Source organism: Prinia subflava, chromosome 9 (assembly GCF_021018805.1).
Source record: "Prinia subflava isolate CZ2003 ecotype Zambia chromosome 9, Cam_Psub_1.2, whole genome shotgun sequence".
Lineage (NCBI taxonomy): Eukaryota > Metazoa > Chordata > Aves > Passeriformes > Cisticolidae > Prinia > Prinia subflava.
This window is the reverse complement of record NC_086255.1, coordinates 17522496-17541529: the sequence shown is the minus strand read 5'-3', so window position 1 is coordinate 17541529 and position 19034 is coordinate 17522496. Positions and strand designations below refer to the sequence as shown.

At 40.0% G+C, this 19034-nt stretch overlaps 1 protein-coding gene across 1 annotated transcript in view; it reads left to right on the top strand.

The window, feature by feature from the left end:
- Positions 1–19034, top strand: part of WDFY4 (WDFY family member 4) — a 115463-nt gene that overhangs the window by 84345 nt on the left and 12084 nt on the right. Inside the window, exons 48-56 of the mRNA XM_063405700.1 lie at positions 4135–4177; positions 4966–5085; positions 5563–5680; positions 6356–6465; positions 10817–10970; positions 12560–12651; positions 16442–16654; positions 17183–17330; positions 17772–17929. Coding sequence (XP_063261770.1) covers positions 4135–4177; positions 4966–5085; positions 5563–5680; positions 6356–6465; positions 10817–10970; positions 12560–12651; positions 16442–16654; positions 17183–17330; positions 17772–17929 — 1156 coding nt within the window. The remainder of the gene's footprint in view (positions 1–4134; positions 4178–4965; positions 5086–5562; positions 5681–6355; positions 6466–10816; positions 10971–12559; positions 12652–16441; positions 16655–17182; positions 17331–17771; positions 17930–19034) is intronic.

The following is a 19034-nucleotide window of genomic DNA, read 5'->3' as shown; positions in this document are numbered from 1 at the left end:
TTTGTCCCTATGACTGAGGTTACCAAGATCAAGCTTTTAGTAACTGATTGCAATAATTTCAAAATAATATCTGAAAGAAATCTTATTATAGAAGAGAAGAAGCTGAGTGATTTGTTTAAGTATTATTCACAGGAGATACAACATTGAGGCCTCGCCTACTGATAATAGGTCAAAGATATTATTGGCATAAAGAAGCTGATGATATTAATGTACTTGTCTGAATCCAGGGTTGGAGATTACATTCTGCTCACCTAAACAAGTTAACTGGATTTACTTGATTGTTTCTTCACGACCTGAAGTATGCCTGAGTGCAACATCTCCACAGTGGAAATGTTATCCCTTTGGTTTAAGCACTGTGAATGCACATGGTGCAAGTGGTGTTCCATAAATGAGGGAGATTCCTTTTCCATCCCAAGCCCCTTCAAGACACCCTGCTTCAAGGAGCCCTACTTGAATATGGCGTTTATTTGTTATTTTGAATTACATCTCAATTCTTTAGCACAAATTAGGCATAACTGGAAGGCGGACTGGTAATGTCAAAGAAAGAAGATGCTGTACATTTAAAATAAAGTAATCTGGTCTAAAACTTTTCTAAGTTTGAGAGAGACTTGATTGTTTCACAAGGGAAAGCTGGTATTTTTTGAAGTCTTCTTTCCTCTGTTAACAGTATGACTTGGACATAAATTTTGGCTTACTAAAAAGGAGATTTTCCTCACAATATCTTTGGTAATTGCATTCTTAAAGAAAGTTGGTTTAGGAGAGCCTTGGCACAGTCTTTTAGACTGTAGTCTGGAGTATGGAAGGAAAAAAAATTAAAGCAGTTTTGTGAAATCTAAGAATCTATTAAGTTTATTGGAATTTTAGGTTTAATTTTAGTGAGGGTAAAATGTTACGCGTTGAGATTATCTCATCTGCAGTGAATCTCCAAATGGGTTGAGGTCCACCTGTCTCTAGTAAATGGCACACTGGCTATCGCAAGGGTGAGATCATAGTCTGATGTTAATGGAAGAGGGATTAATAAATCACTTATGTATAGAGTAGCCAAAGGTGGATCATCATTAGTACACATCGTGTTTACATTCTGCCATGGCTAGTGCCCTACAAATACCTTATAAATTAAGATGTAGATAGATCTGTAGGTACTCCTCTTGAGTTCATATCATTTCACTCCCTCTGGAACTTTAGTTATTTATATTTATAAAGCACTTCAGTTTCTTTTACAAACCAGCCTTTGATTATTTATTTATTTTTAAATGCACTTACTGCAGTTGGATAGCTGACCTTCATCTACTGAGCTTTTGCTGTGCTGTCTAGAGAGGTGTTGGCTGGAAAAATGCTAATTGATTATCAAGGAGAAGGTAGGAATACACTTGAGCTGCCTGCAATGCAATTCTTGTTTGGAGACCCTGAGTCAATAGAGGAGAATGGAGAATTTCAGATCTCTGGGGAATTAGAGGGAGCATCCTCTGAGACCCAGAAGAATGGCTTTTACAGGGAAGAGACTACATTTAGCCTTGCTTATTTTCATGACATGGTGAACTTGTCAACATCTTTGAGTTATGTGGGGGCTCCCAAAGTCAGCAGAGAGGATTATTTTGACCCTTGTATGATCTTATTAGCTGTTTAGGGCTTGTGACAAATGGAGCAATTGTTTCACTAGGGTGTCATGGCACCCACAAGACAACATATGTATATTTGCATAACATCCACACAAGACTGGCCTGGTTTAGTCCTATGTAAAGCATTTCATAATGTTCTCCTCTGCTTTCTAACTCAGCCAGAAATCCAAAATAAACCTGGATGGTTTTAGTGAGCAAGTATGCCCCTGTGAAAAGGAAAGAACCTAACTTGATTGCTCTATAACAGACAGCCTAATCCAGCCAAACTTCAAATAATGCCAGGAATCCTGATCCTGTTACAACCCTTTAAGATATCCTCTCTGAGTTCCAAATGTGTCTTGGAGGCCTTAAAAAGGCCACTGGGGCAAAGCTCTGTGAAATGGACATAGAGTGTGAGAGGACTTAATTTTAAAGGGTAAGTGTTCATGATACCTCTATTGTACTTTGGAGTTCCCACATTCATGAACCATGTATTTCTCAAACTGAGGGTGCAACACAACTACTCTAGTCAATAGAATTTTTTATGATTTACACTGTGTAAATTGTACAGTCTATTATTTTTTTGGACAAAGAGTGAAGATCATATTTTTCTGTACTGAACATGAACTCTACACCTTTGTATGTATTGGTTTCCAGAAACATAGCCTATCATTATTAGGTTTCATATGCTTAGTAGGAGACCTATTCAAAGCTTAGGAATTGCAGACCATGTGCTAGAATTCATCCTGGCTTTCATGCTTATGCATTCAAAATCCTTCTCTCAGACACACACTTTTCTCTGAAGAGAGTCCTAAGCAAGGAATAAAATAATGTGTAAACTGTAGTGTTTTTTGTTTATGTGCACTATTAACTGGTCCAGGATTGAATAGGCAGTAAAACAATTATTCATAAGCATGAGAGGTGGTTGACAAGAATTTACTACTGCAAATTTAATAAAATGATAATGATCATAGACCATTCTGGTGTTTTATTTAGATCTGTGAAGGTACTTTAAGCCTTACTTTGTGGATTTCTAGTGTGATCCAGTAAGAAGCACAGGAGTGAAAAATAGCAGCTACTTATTCCTGCAGTAGTTTTGTAATCTATGATGAACTGATTTCCTTACACTTCATGAACGGAAATGTCCTGACTCTGAGCTGGCACCTTAGGATTTGTTTTACTCTTGAAGGGAAGAGCCTCTCTTACCACCAGTATTGTATCACATCAGTAAGCCTGTTTTCTTTGGCAGATGAAAAGTTTCTTCAGTGTGTGTACTGGTTTTGGCTGGGATAGAGTAAGTTTTCGTCACTGTAGAAGAAAATTGCATTTGGATTTGTGCTGGATGCGGTGTTGATAATTCAGGGATGTTTTAGTTATCGCTGAGCATTGCTTACGCAAAGTCAAGGCCTTTTCTATCCCTCAAACTGTCTGACCAGGACCATGAGGAGGCTTGGGGTGCATAAAAAGTTGGGAGGGAACACAGCCAGGACAGCTGATCCCCACTGGCCAAAGGCATGTTCCACAGCAAACTATACCATACTTGACATATAAACCTGGGGGAATAAGAGGCAGGGACATTCCAAGTGATGATGTTTGTTTTCATAAGTCATGGTTACGTGTGATGGAGCCATGGAGATGGCTCAATACTGGCTTGCCAACGGGAAGTAGTGAGTAAATTCCTTGTTTTGTTTTGCTCGTGTGCACATCCTATGCTTTATCTGTTAAACTATCTTACCCCACAACTTTTCTCACTTTTCCTCCTGCAATTCCTTCAACCCTATGCAAGGAGAGTGCATAAGTGACTGTGTTGGGCTCATTTACCAGCTGTGTTAAACTGTACTAATCCAGTTGTAGCTTGTGTCAGTTTGGTCTCTAGATATTGACAAGAGCAAGTCCATGGTCTTCAAGTACTGAATTATGTTCTGGTTAAGTGCAGTTGAAATGCAATTTTCCTTTTCTCAGAATCTTTGACTCTTTCTTATTTTCAAGTGAATTCCCCTGCTTTTAGTTGATCTAGGGTTTTATTTAAAGTTTTAATAACAAGTTTGAGAACAAAAAAATTGGAAAAGACATATTTATTGCTTTAAAAAATATTAAAATGATAATCCACTCCTTAAGAACGACATTTGTTTCAACGTGCTTGGTGCAACAACAATCTCTGATACAGAGACTGAAAGACTTCTGGTTTTAAGCCAGCGTTTTCTGAATGCTTCAGAAAAGCATGAACTTTTGAGAATAAGGCTTCAGAATCAAAGCAGACAGGCTTAATGGTACCTGTCATTAGCACTCTATAGCTCTCCAGTGGTATGAGAGTGGGAGTACTGACTGAGCACCATGGCTCAACTCAGAACAGCACTAACATAATCAGTGACACTCTGATTTTGGAATTATTTGGTCAATGGTGGAACTTCAGCCTTCTAGTCTTGGTGTTCTCTCATTTCTGTGCAATGAGAGCAGGGAGCACAGATGTTAGTGTGTTGATTTTCTCTTATTGTTCTGAAGTAGGCTCTTTCAATCAAATGTTTGTTCCATACAGGAAGCATCCAGGAGGGGAAAAGACAATGCTCCAGAAGTGGCAGGTAAGCTAAATCTTGGCTGCATGTGATTAAGCAAAGAATTTCATCACACAGATATGTCTGCACACAGATATGTGTGTGTGTGTACATATGAAGCTCAAGGCCTAAGCTGTTCTTTCACTGCTGGAGGTGAGGTTTCTGGCAAGAGGAGCACAGTATTTATATCTGGTTATTGCAGAATTTTTGCTCCTCCTGCTATGAAACGTATGGTGCTACTGTCCAGCAGATGAAGTGTGATTTTGTGCACATTTTAAAATTGACACTAAAGACAGCCACCTAGCTGAATGCCTGTTCACAGATCATCAGTACATCTAAATCAATGCACAGATGTTTTGCTGAGCTGGGAGATGTGTTTATTTTTCTGTAGCTGTTATCTTGGTGACTTAAGACAAATGAAGAAATCCATACCTTCTTGCTTATATGTAGCACTTTGTGCAGACTTTTCTGTATAGGCAGTTGTCCAGGGTTTTCCAATATCCAGACTGCATGCATTTGGCTCATTTTAAATCAAGAAAAAGTGCTCAGTTATGCAAATACAGCATAAAAGCACTGCATGATTATAGACAAATGCAAATGGCCTGTCTGAAGAAGAGATGGAATGAAAACAGGTTCTGTTGAATGGATCATATAAGAGGTATTGTGTTGATCTGAATGGCAAAGGATGATTGATTTCACTATTTATAGAACTCTTGCCTTGGTGAACCTGGGAACCACAAGCCTATGAGAGTGCCTTTGCATGGATTTTAGGGGCAAAGTCTGGAGATTTTAATGCTTGTTTCCTTTCCCTGCAGAAGAGGGAGATCAGCAACTTTGATTACCTCATGTACCTGAACACTCTGGCTGGCCGCAGCTACAATGATTACATGCAGTATCCTGTGTTTCCATGGGTCCTTGCTGACTACCACTCTGAGGTCAGTGCTGGCTGCAGAATTATGTACTTCCCATGGTAGCAACTGCACAAAGTATTGGTGAATGATGCCCTCAAAGCAGAGGGGTCTAGACCAAGGGTTTAAAATTTGAAGCAGTTAGTTTGAAGTGTACTGATTTCATATAGATTAGCTTTATCTTCGGGTCAGCATTCTGAGGATTATGTTCTGTGGATGAACATCTGCTTAATACAGACCTACTTAAGGGCAGGCTGCATCAGCTCAGCAGATAGGCATGGACAGGTTTCTGTGAACACAGAGAAGGAGTTTTGGACAGAAAAGCCTTGAGAGCAATTTGCAACCTGCCAGGTCCTTTATTTGTGAAGTTTCAGAGGAGGGTAAACCTGTGACTTTCTTGCACGAGTGAAACTTCCATTACAGCCTTACCATCTCCCAGTATCACTGGGATAGTTATGATGTCTAGGATCTTAAAATCTCCATTTCTACTGGGTTTCTTTTCAGACTCTAAACCTCACTAATCCTCATACATTTCGAGATCTGTCAAAACCCATGGGAGCACAGACTGTGGAGAGGAAACACAAGTTCATCCAGCGCTTCAATGAAGTAGAAAAAAGTGAGGGTGAGTGTTTTAGGAGGCTAATAGACAACAGACACTTGGGTCACCTCAGAACATCCAAAAACTTTGCAGAGCTGTGGCTAAGGGAAACACCAGGCCAAGAAAAGCCTCTCTCACTGCTGTGTACAAACTGACTGACAATTCAAAGAGAAATGTCTCCTGCAAGTACTGCCTTATGTGCCTTGTACTGTTGCATTCTGTTCTCTTCCCTTGGACAGGAAATAGAGCTACAACAAAAAGCAATGTTCCCTGGAAAAGCCTGTGTTGTTAGCAAAGCTGCACACATTGGTTTTACTTTTTTGGCTAAGCTACACGTAGAAGACTGCTTCTAGACTGTGTAGATATGAGTTAACGAACAGCTACCTTAAGAAAAGGAAACAGAATATAGACTTAAGACCAAGACTATTTTGGCACTACTAGAGAAAGGGATGATCTGGAAAGTTAAAGGCTTTAGTCTTCAGAAAATGAAATGTGGAAGGCAAAAAATGAACATACATCAGTAGTAACTGGGCACATTCAATGCAAATATTCAGTGCAAGGTGTGCTGTAGCTCACAGATCTTTGAAGACATCTTCTCAAAATACCTCTTCCCTATTTAGTTGTATTGTGGTAACTGGATGCTTTGGGCTAGAAATGGCAGTATTTTGTACTGGAATGTAATTTGTGTGCAATTTCCAGGAGACCTGTCAGCCCAGTGCCATTACTGTACTCACTACTCATCAGCAATTATAGTGGCATCTTACCTGGTCCGAATGGAGCCATTTACCCAGACCTTCTGTTCTCTGCAGGTAAGAGGGCAAGATAACTTCTCTCCTGCACTTTGTTATGAACCATGTAATGCGTTACTGTGGCTGTGAAATGAAGGGGGATTAGTTTTTCTGACATTTGATGTGCTCTGTATGTAGACTTGGGGCTTACTTGGGGCAACTTTATGCCATGAATGTTGAATTCAGTGAAAACATCTTAAGGGGACCATGACTGATGCGAGGGAGAACGATTATTTAGCTTTGTGAGAGCTGAGGCATGTAAACAGATAATATTTAATTGCCTTTCTGACCTTAAGCTTCTGACTTTGGGGCAGATGAGTCTTGGTATGATATTCTGTAAGATGGCAGGTCTTTCAAGCCCAGCTACGGTCATGGGCCTACTGGCAAGTACTTGGAGCTTGCTGTGGTGGCATAAAGGCCATTCCTGGGCCAGGTGAGGACATACAGGTTCTGGTAAGTGTGAAATGATAGGGATCATGGGATCATCTTGGTGAAGAAGTGGGATGAGATTACATCCAATGCTCCAGAATGCATATTTTGTGTAATCTTGTTCTGAACTTGTTACTGTTTATACATTGCCAAGCTGGCTCTCACCATGGAATTGAATTTATGATAATTGAATGTTGTGCATACCTTTCCCATTTGCCCAGCATACAGGGGCACCAAATTTCCTGATTGCTCTTTTCAGCAGGCAGTTGCTAATTCTCAAACAAATACACTTGGGCTGTGGCAGAGAGTTGTTACCCTCTTTTCTGTAATGTGTTGTGTTATGATGGGGTCTACCAGGAGGACCAACCCTCCAAGGGGTATTTTTTAAGGAGTATCTTGCTGAAATCCACCTATCCTTGCGGAGAAATACAGGAAGATAGCTTGGCCAGAATATTTCACACTTGGAGACTGCAGTATGCATGGTGAGGGATGGCCATGTCTCCTGCAGCTTTCCAAGTGCTTTGCTGTTGTGATTTGGGTTTTTTTTCAGTGAAGTAATACAAATAAAGTGCTGTGTTAATTAAGTAATAAGCCCTATGATATCGGCTGTTACCAGCAGTAGCTGATGGGTTAGTGAACCACCTGAGGCAATGGTTGCCATCACATTCTGTGAGCCATATGTTAACTGCAGTCATGAATGACTGTGGAGCAGTTATTTCTTGTTGTAAACAACAAAGGCTGCTGGATCTCCCTGGCACACTTTTCATGCATAATGAGTTCGCAGTCTGAGTGAAAGCTTTGTGCCTGTGTTTGTGTGAGTAGCAGGTAACCAGCAGTTTTGTTAGAATATTTATCTTCAAAGGCTGCTGAGATCTGAAACACAAAAATTTTTCTGGGTGTGGATCCACTAAAAGAAACTCTTGAACTCCTTCTGTTCTTATTCTTTTGCTTTTATGTTGGTGCATGTTCAGCTGAGCTCATTGTTGTCATTTCCCCCAGGTGACTGATCCTGTGGTAGCTTAGGAATTGCTAACTGTGAGATGCTGTTAGGAAAACAGCAGACCTGAGAACTGTATGATCAAGTCATTGTCAGGTTGCAAAAAGAGCACTCCCACACTTAAGTTCTTGTAAGGGTGCTGCTGCCTTTGGGAGCTGTGAAAGCTTCTCAGCATCTTAAAAAGTGAAAAAGCTACATTTATATCTGCAAATGGACAGTCTGAATACATGACAAGGACAGGCAACACTGTGAAAATTTGATGTTGGCAAAGCATCTTGTCTCTCAAGTCAAACAGTTGATTTGCACCTGACCACAGAAGGCACCAGTGAGGAAGCATTGCCTTCAGTGATGGGACTGTACAGGAGAAACCTTATTCCACTTTTTAAATTGCATTGAAATCTGAATCTGAAAAAATTTTTGTATGTGCTGTGCATATTGTATTGGAATAGAGGGAAAACTGGCTTATCAAACATGTATTGGTTGGTACCTTCCACTTTACCTTGGTCAAGTACCTCCTGGGATTCTTTTCTAGAATTGTTCTCAGCACTACAAAAGAGCAGTAAAGATTTCCATGTTTAGTGTCTCTATTGGAAAGACATTCTAGGACTTCCTGCCCTCAATATTGAGATTTTCTTCTGATCAACTCAGCTTTTTTATCTCCTTTTATTCTTATCCCACTCTTGCATTTCAGCTATCAGGTTGACTTTTCTGGACATTTCCCTCTCAAAAGTCCTTCTAGAGAGCAGGGTCTTCACTCTTCATAGTATTAGTGACTCTTGAACAGTCATTTAAGCACTACAAGCAGGTAACAACTTCTCAGCATCTCTGGGCATGTTCTAAGTCTTTGCACCTTCATAAGCAACTCAAGGTGATGCTTCGTGTTACAAATTTGTGAAGTTCTGATTTCTCTCTAGGAATCATTTTGCCTACTTACTTTCTATATACCCTGACTGGACTGTAGTTTTAAAAAGCATATTTTCCAGTATTTTTGATGACAGTAAGGCCTCTCCTGAAGGGAAAGAAAACAGAGACCTACTGTATCTAGCTGTGGAAAAGTCATAAGAGTTCGTTGTCTTGCAATCTAAAAACATAAAGCAATTCTTGATTCTCTTTTTCCCTTTCAGTGCAGTTTTTGCATTCATAGAGAGAGAAAACTCATTAATTCTGATATAAATATATGCAAATAAATTTATTAATATAGGAAATGGGAAAATCAGTTATTGCTTCCTTTATAAATAATACAGGCTTAAGTTTTAAAGATATTACTTTTCCCTAAAATGAATTAGACAGCCAGGGAAAAAATCACATTTTTTCGTGGTGGTAATATCTTTAACCAGATTTGTCGCGCTAACAGCATTTCCTATGTATATATTATTTTTATTTAATACAGGTAATCTTTTTATTACAAATCATATTGTTTCTCAGGAGATTACCACCAGCTCTCATAAAAGCTGCAAAAAAAGATGAAAAAGCATCAATCACCACCAGACACAGCACACTGTGTGCAGATTAAATATACAAAGCCCTTTAATATGCTTCAATGAGATACTTGTTAGCTGTTGATTTATTTATAGTCCTCCTTCTACTCTGTTTTAATTTCAATTTGAATTTGACTCCAAGGGTCCCTGCCTAATAATGATCAAGAGCAAGATGACCTTGTGCATCAGATTAACTCCAGATAGGCTTGCTCATGTGATTAGCCACTTTTTCACTCTGTCCTTTCAATGGGTGTGGGAATGTGTCACTGGTATAAGGATGAAGGACAAGGAGCTAGAGCAGAACTATGCTGTCATTTGGAGATGAGGCTGGACCAGAAGCCTGAGCAGAATTCACCTTAGGGGTAAGGAGGGTGGGATCTTTCCATCTGGAATACATGTTAAGTTTTGGTGTGAATGTATCTCAAAAGACAGGCAAGGAATGGGGCTTCAGCACATGGGGTTTATTGACTACTGTCTTTTGATAACTTATCCATGAAGGTATTTTCTCCCTAAAAAAAGATATGGCAAAAATGACTTCTTAACTTGTAGCTGCCAGACTGAGCAAAGCAGATCTAAAGGAGTTGCAACCAAGTGAGCAAATACTCCGGGGGAGCCAAAAGGGAAGTGGTACCTAGCACCAGAAACCCATGTGGGAACTGCTGCTGAGGTTCATCTGATCCATGGGAGTGGGATCCCATCCTCACAGCATGAGTGCTTAAATGTTGTTTGTCTGTGTAATAGATTGCAAGTCAAAACTTCAGCTGATTGTTACTGTGCAGATGTACAACATCCTCATCTGGCACATGCAACAGTCTACAGGCAGAGAACAAACTAACTGAAGGTTTTGTTTTCCCAAGAGGTCAGCCATAGACAGAACCTGGCTGCATCTCATATCTTTAACAGACTTACTCTAGCACCTCATCTGTTTTTTAGTGTCTTCATTATACAATCCCACTGGTTTATTCTTTTTGTGCAGGGTAGCAGCTTTGAGGATTGAATGGTTGAGAGTGAGCAATCATTCATATGTGTTCACTGTACTGCAGAACTATTTAAAGGTACTCAGTCTATCTCTGACAATCTCTCTTGAGTGCTGGCAGTGGGCTGTAGAGCTATGTCTCATGATATATAATCCAAATTAATTAACCCCAATGAGAAATATCTATATTAGCCTGGGAGCACTGCTGCCAGCATCTGAACTAGGTATTGAGAAACAATTCAGTTCTGTGACTTTAATACAGTTAAAAAGTCAGCTTTCCTCTAAAATAGTTTGGTGTTTCTGACAAACTCATTCAGATAATCTCCAAAAAATTGATTTTATTTGGTTATTTCCATTATTATATAAATTCTATAGATCTTGAGACATCCCCTTATCTACCATGTGATAAGGGCCACTGCAAAATTGGCTAAGATGTTTTTAATTTAACAGAATATTCACACTGAAGTCTTTTTGTCTGTCTCCACTCCACAGGGTGGGAGTTTTGATGTTGCAGACCGGATGTTTCACAGTGTCAAGAGCACATGGGAATCAGCATCAAGGGACAACATGAGTGATGTCAGGGAGCTCACCCCTGAATTCTTTTACTTGCCAGAGTTCCTAACCAATGCAAATCACTTTGAACTTGGTAAGTTCTAGAAGGGACATAAGTGTTTCTTCCAGCATCCTACTGAAAGGAAAGATCCAGATCATATATTGACAGTTGGTCTCTGGACTATGAGGATGAGTCTTTCTAACAATGAAATCAGTTTTTATTCAAATAACACTACAAGGATACAAGCTTCTGAAAACTGAATTATGTTAGAAGAACCAAGTTTCCAGCCCAGGGAGAAGCAAGTAGATCTTATTAATTTCTGAGCAAAAGAATTACACATTTTGTCGCACATAAGTGGAGTTTTACATAATCAATCTAGTTTACTGCTTTTGAAAATTTGGCCTGTGTTATCATATCTCTGTAACTATTGAAAATATATTATTTTTTGGAGATGTGTCAATTGTTAAATGGGGTTGGTGAAAGGTGGTTTTGTTTTTTTCAGTCTGCATGACATCACAAGGTGATTAGTTTCCAAATGTTCTCACACTCATCTTCAAAGGTTCTGCACAGCTCACATGAACTTGAGATATTTTCCTTGTCCTCAAGCAGCATCACAATCCCTTCTGAATGTACACTGTCTCTAGACCTTTCTGCATCCATGATGAAGGCTCAGAGAGAATCCAGAAAAAACACTATTCAGAAATAGGCATGGCAGTTCTGATTCCCTTCACTTTACAGGGCTTTCACACCATTTGCAATGCAAAGCTGCATTCTTTAATAGACACTGGTTGGTTAGCAATTAAACCAGAGGAAAAATACCTGATGAATCATCCTGAATTTGTGACAGCAAAGGCAACTTAAACCATTGAAATCTAGCTATAACTGTATTCAAGGTATCAGTGATACAAGGTATGCTAAAAGACAGTATCATTTATATTTATATATTTATATATAAGAATAAGGAAAAAATCTATTAGAAGTTTGTTAAAAGATAAAAAAGAATTAGCATAATTTCCTCCTGAGAGGAGGCCAAGAAACAAAGCCTGACTGAAATCAAAATACAGAGACTGACCTGAGTGGAATTGAGTCAGGGTAGCCAAAGGGCACCAGAATCTTGCCTGTAGAGAGCAAATATACAGAAAGATTTTAAAATAGGCAAAGCCAAGAACCCAAATCTGTTCACTGCTGAATAGCAGGGAAACTCGTGGTCTCAGACCTGAACCTCAATTTAGATTTGAATTCATCCAGTTGCACAACACTGTGCTCTGAATTAAGAACATATGCTCACCTTCTGAAAGGCATCAGGTTGCAAAGGACTTGAGAACAAAATCCCTCTCAGTGGCTGCTTTGGTAGGAATATTTGGCAGTTAGGCCCACAGGATTATGTATAAAAAGAAAGTTGTGCAAACACATTTGTCTTTTCTACGATTGCATTCTGTACTAAAATGGTTTGTGCTCAGGACATGCATATTTTTACTGCATTAGTGACAATTCCTAGCACATCTTCTCACTGCTTTATTACTGGATCAGAAATCCCAGAACATTGGTTCTTCAGTCTTCTGTGGCACTAAATTTGATGAACATGAAACTGCATGTGGGAGAATCACCTCAGCTTCCTTTGACTTCAGTGTTTTCAGCATGTCTGATTCTTGTTTTGGGTTTTCCCTTTGTAATTCCTGCAGGCTGCATGCAGGATGGAACAGTGCTGGGAGATGTGCAGCTTCCTCCTTGGGCAGATGGGGACCCCCATAAATTCATTCTCCTGCACAGACAGGTGAGTGAATATAAAGATTTGTGACAAAATGCTACCTGAGTCCCACTGAAAATGATGCTCTGAAGGCCAGAGTCACAAATGAAAATGTTGGATCCAAATGCATCCTGCCTTTGTGAAGTTTGTGTTGGTTCTGAGCTCCGCATGTCTGTTTCTCTGCCTACAATTCACCTTGAATCAAGGCAAACTTTCCAGACCAGATGTGGATTACACATAGTTTTGTGGCATGAACATATCTCAGCCCACAAGTCTAAAAGAACATAATATAATGCACAGGAATTTATATGCATACCGTTCCCTGTTGCTACTAACAATCTGTGTGTTTATTTAAATTATTTATTTCCATCTCTGGGTCATGCCAGAACTAATTTTTTTTAACGTTTTGGGGGGTTGGGATGAGGGAAACCTAATGTAGTTCTCTGCCCTTAATGGAGTCAGCCTTGGCTATTTGAAAGCAAATAGCTCTGTGGTCCTGAGACTTACTGCAATTAGCGCTACTTATTAATAGTTAGAAAGTCTTGCATGTGATGTCATCTGCTACATAAAAGTGAATGCAAATGCAATTCTGTATGAAGATTGGAATGAGGCATCCACAATTGTTCTGGGCAACCTGTTCTAAATTGTAAGCCCTCACAGTGGGGAATAATTTCCTAATATCCAATGTGAATCTGTCCCCTTTGTTTACAGCCATTCCCCTTTCTCCTGTCACTACATTCCCTTGTAAAAAGTTCCTCTTTGGCTTTCTTGTAGGCCTCCCCTTAGGTACTGGAAGGTTCCTGGTGCTGCAAACTCTTTGGCTTGTGAATAACTGAGTATGAGAGAGCTAGTTCAGCTCTGGTTTCATTCACACATGCTCAGGTTACTCCTGTGACTGAGCATGGATATGATCTGAGCCTGTGCTTGCCTACTTTTTTTTGTGCTTTATCTTCCCTTTTTTTTTTAATGACTGTTGCTTATATAGTGTGACTGTTGATTATATAGTGAAATATTTCATTTTTTCATTTAAGAGATTAAGAGACTATCTTTAGTTTCTATTTTGAATTTATGACCTGAACACTTCATTTTAAATCTGTGTCAGAACCATAATGCTAAAAAATATTCAAAGAAAGTTAAATTTCTATCTTGCTGCTTTACTTATTTTGAAACTGAAATCCAGGTTCTGGACACCACTAAAAATTTTGTCTTCAATCATTTTGAAAATGCCAGAGGTTTTTTGCCAAAGAGCTGAAATGGATATTAAAAGCCATGTTCAGAATGTTTAACTTCCTGTGCATACACAATAAGAGGTATTATTGAGACAGACATCTCTGAAGCAGTGTAGAGAGTGACTTAAAGGCTCAGAGCTCTGTTCACACTGAAAGGTGATGGAAGGGAAGAAAGATCTGAGCTTCTGTCAGTGCCCATAACCACATGATACAGTTCCTAGGAGGAAGGAGAGCCTCATCCAAGTTTTGTGTAGACTGTAGACTTGCTGCTGGAAGTACAGTCCTTGCTAAAATGATGAGTTCAGTCCATCAGTGAATGCCCTATCTCCTACCTCTTGCAAATTGATTTTGGCTGTTGAGGTCAAATATGCAACAGTTCCCTCATATTCCTTAGTGGCTCCATGGAAGACATGGAGGTTTGGGGGCTGTCTGGTTCATTTTACTGCTCTGTCTTGTGGTTTTCCAAGGTGCTCAATCTCTGTTTTCCAGTTCCCCAAATATTGGAAAGGCAACACTGTCCTTCCCTACCAGCTGTGCTGCAGACAAAAAGCCATGTATGACTGAAAGATGCTACAACTTAGTACTGATGCTTTTTAAAGAAAAACATAGGGAGAGATCCTGTCTATTCTATAGTGGGTTCCTTGGAGTGTAAACTACTGAGCTCCTTTCTGCTTGTGTGATGGGGAACATTCCAAAGGCACTTGGATACAATGGAGAAATCTGCTCTTACCCTGAGCTTTAGAGTAATGGTGCAGTTTGGAAATGAAATTACTGCATAGCATGGATTTGCTGCCACTGTGGAATGATCACAGATTGTGTGAACTAGATTTGTTTGGATGAAATGGAAGAAAAGCTGCACTCCAGTTGTGTGCTCCAGATGCTGGTAGCATTCAGCCTGCAGGAGCAATCTGGATTTAGTTGGAAGTCAAACCCCCAGAGTGCCTTTTATGGGGATACTGGGTGCTCTCTACCATTTGTCTACAGAACTGCTTCCACTGGGCTGCACTATTTAATAACATTGATAGCTGATAAATTAATTTAAACCTCAAATAGGAACAGCTTAGCAAATGAAAGATCATGTTTATAGACTTGTGTTTTTTATAATTTGCCAGACCTGATCAGATTTCCTGTACAGTCAGTGCAATATTGGCTCTTCAACCATAGCTGACACTAGGTGCTACAGAGGAGTGCAAGAAGTCTTAATCTGCTTGGGAGACTTTGTCTAACCCCGAAGTGAAGAGTCAGAGATCTTGAATTCTGAAATATGAGCGTTTCTGTTTCTCTGAAATCATCCATAAGGCTGGAGGTACTAATTACTGGTATTTTGGCATTTTTAGGAGGCTTCACTATGAGTTTGGTGCATAAAAGAGGTTGAGGTTTACACTGTTCTGAGGTTTGACTGTTGTTTTCAACATCATGAGAGCAAAGAATTGTTCTTGACATAAAGCTCTAAACAGCTTCCTGTTTCATACTTTAGAAGTTTGGAACCTAGTCCACTAAATAAATGTGCTTACTTCCTCCCTAAACCACAGGTTCTCCCTCCCTGGCTGGGCTTGCCATGGTGATCAGTTGAAATACTGAGAGACTGCACAGCTACAGCTCTGTTAGTGGCTTTGTTTTGCTTTGGCAGGAATGCCAGTCAAAATTTACAGTTTGTAATTCATGGACTAACTGCTTTATTAATGAGTTCTGAGTCTGTTCAGGGACAGATTGTACACTGTGCTTGTTCTGTGAGCTGCCCTGTGATCATTATAGCTCTGGGCAGGGTCATTTACACCAGCTGCACTGGGCAACTGTCTGCTCTGTGAAATGAGCCATTGTTCTGGATCCCATTAGTTTGTTTATTTCTGCTGTGCTCTGGGTGGGCTGGTCTGCTTGGAAGACCTTTCACTGAACATCAGGGATTACTCAGTCAAATGACTCGGAGATAGGAAAGTGCTTTTAATTATGCTTGACACTGCTACTAGAGTCATTGGGCAAGGCTGTTTGGGAATGCACAAAAATTTGGTGAGGCAGGTGATGGCAGGAGCAGTAGAATTTAGTGAAGCCTCACAGGTAAGTCTGACTAACCTGGTGGTGGACACAGATTCAGCTTAAACTTGTGTCCCCTGCTTATGAACTTGCTGTCTGGGTCTTCCAAGCAGAAGTTTTCCTCTGTGATTGTACTGAGCTTTCTATGGAGCCCACATGTAGGTGGATATGTTACCTCATAGTATCTCTTCCAGTCTTCCCCAGTAGTAATTGTTAATTCTGGTCCTGTTAATCTGTGTGCCAGTCACTGTGGATACAAAGGTCTGTCAAATGCTTTCATTTTGTTTTGTGGAACCTACCTGTGTTGTCTCTGAGGATATTGCTCCTGGTGTCTGTTAAGTCAAACGTGGCACTCTGTCCTTCTGTTTCCTGTGGGGGTCCAATTTGGTCTATTTTAGTGTTTTCTGAGGATGTGCTGAGAACGGTGGTAGTGGAGAAACTGAAAGTGTGATGATTGACTTGCAGAAATTTTGTCTCCAGCAGGGGTTGGAAAGCAGTAATGTATTTGTAAAGGATACAGTCTGGCAAATTAAGTAAGGTTTTTTTTTTGGTTACAGGCACTGGAAAGTGACTATGTGAGTGCACACCTTCATCACTGGATAGACCTTATTTTTGGCCACAAGCAGTATGGCTCAGCTGCAGTGGAGGCAGTTAACACCTATCACCCTTATTTCTATGGAGACAAGATGGACTTCAACAACATTAAAGATCCTCTGATTAAGAGCACTATCCTGGGATTTATCAGCAACTTTGGACAGATACCAAAGCAGGTACTACTTTATCATGAGAGTAGAGAACATCATCCGTCTTCATATTACAGTATTTTGACTGGAAACCAGTAAGAGTAACTTAAATCAGAAACATCTTCTGATTTAAATCTGCTGAAAGATGAGCTGCAGGCTTTTCCAGATTGTGTACTATGTCAGTATGCACCCCTGCTTTCTAACCACGCTGCTCCTGTTGTATGCCGTACACCCTGCAGCATCAGCTCTGCGTTCTGCTCCTTCAGTACAGTCACACAAGTAATCACCAGTCAGGGAATGGGTATAGTCAACTAAAACCCAGCTCAAAGTCTCACCTGTGCTTTTCTTTCTTGTCCAGAATTGCTAGGTTTAACTTTCTGTCTCTCTGAGGGAGGGATGTAGTCTGATGAAAATATAGTATGAGTAAATTTTATTTTAATTAAGAGGTTCATGTATGATGGTCGTGGAGTCTGTTATTAAGGATTTCAACAGGTGTTTCTCCTGCATGGTCTTGCAAATAGAGATTTATTTTTCAATAACCTTTCTTTGTTCTAGCTCTTCACAAAACCACATCCATCTAGGAATGCTCAAGGGAAAAGTTCAGCAGGAAGAGAGACTGGGCTGTTCCTTCACTCAAGTGGAATTCTTCCTCCTTTTGTGAGCAGTCTGCAAAATCTGAAGCTCTCACCAGTTACAGTAAAAGGTGCTTCAGGGGCTGTGTTCCATTTTCTGAGCTAACAAATACACAATTCTTGGATAGGATAAAACTGGATTTTCAAGATCACAGAAGTAGTGCCACAGCTTTGTATGAGTTTGTTCAGTCAAGATCCCTTCTGCCATTTGTGATCTTTGTATTAGGAGTGGGCACTGAAAACTTCTTCAAACTTCTATTGTAGAGTTTGGAACATTTTTTTTTATAAGATGTCATCCTCTCTGCATGTATTTATGCAGTCCACTGGAGAGGAGGGTTTCCACTATTGTGTGTGAAATCTCAGTTTCAGAGTGGATTTCTGTCTGTGGGCCTGGCCATAGCACTGAGCCCAGATGAGAGACTTGCCAGCCCCCTCTCACTAGCTGTGCAAGGAGAAAAGTTAACATAAGTGCTCTAAACCCAACAGAATTAAGTATTTTCTTGTCTTGCCAGACTATCCCAAGGGAGCTATTGGGCACATTGTTCATACAGAGAAAGGCATCCTGGCCGTTGAAAAAAATAAAATTTTGATTCCTCCTCTTTGGAGCAAAACATTCTGCTGGGGATTTGAGGACTTCACCTGCTGCTTTGGCAACTATGGATCTGAGAAGGTAAATAAGAAAAACTCTTAAGAATTCAAGAAATTAATTATATGTTGTGGACTATGACTGGTTTGGGCACCCATTTCAGAGGCTGTTGGGGAGCTGATTTCAGAGGATGTTGTACAGGACTTTCTCATAGTCAAACTTCTTAAAGAATCTCAAGCTGGATATCCAAGATAGTGTAAAAAGTTTTTACACTGCTCAAAAACATGGCATTTGCCTCCAAATTGTCTCAAGTTTTCCATCCATTGATTGTATTGTCCATAGGTCAGAAGGACAACACAAGGTCTCCTGGTCACTGATTAGAAATTTCATTGTGCAGAAATTTCTACTGAAATTAAGACAGAACCATCTGTCAATTCCCCTCTGGCTCCAGCATAGCCCAGTGCATTCATTCAAAATAATGAAGTTAATACTCTTCCTTCTTTGCTATTAAAAATAAATGGTCTTTATCATCACACTGCTTGTTAGGGCACTTGACAGATCTAATTTCTTCCTCTGCCATAAATACACTGCTTTTTGGATGTATTTGGCATAATGCTATGCAAAGAATTGTGAGTTAGCTTAGGTACCAGACTAACATAACGTAATTCAGCAAGATACCGACTTGGATATTTGTGCAAGTGGCATTCATTATGTTTTTACAGACATACCTAAAGTCAATGGAAATGAAAAAGCCATGAGATATATTTTAATTTCTGCTCCCTGTCTAACAAAATCAGTGCTTAGCAGTTCATAGTGTTGCTGCAGGCATCAATTATTTAGTTTGTCTCTTCAAAACTCAGGATGATGCTGAGCATAGTGATTGTGATTACACAGTCATTATGAGTAATAGTTGGGAGTCCAACTTGACTTTTCTCTGGGTCAGCAGTCCCAGTGGACATGAGCTTGTAAGAAATTTTATTCCTTGTACTATGCAGGTAAAAGTTTGTTCTGTCTGTGGTAGGGGTTTTGTAGCTGTGCCATCCAACTCCACCAGAATCATTGGCACCAGAGTGTTGTCCCAGTTGTGTGGGGGAGAGCTAATGCAGAATGTGCAGGAGGATGCTTGTGCTGTAATTGTAGCAGTGTGTAATGGACCTGACACTGCTTTAGGCTGATTTGGGTGCTGCTA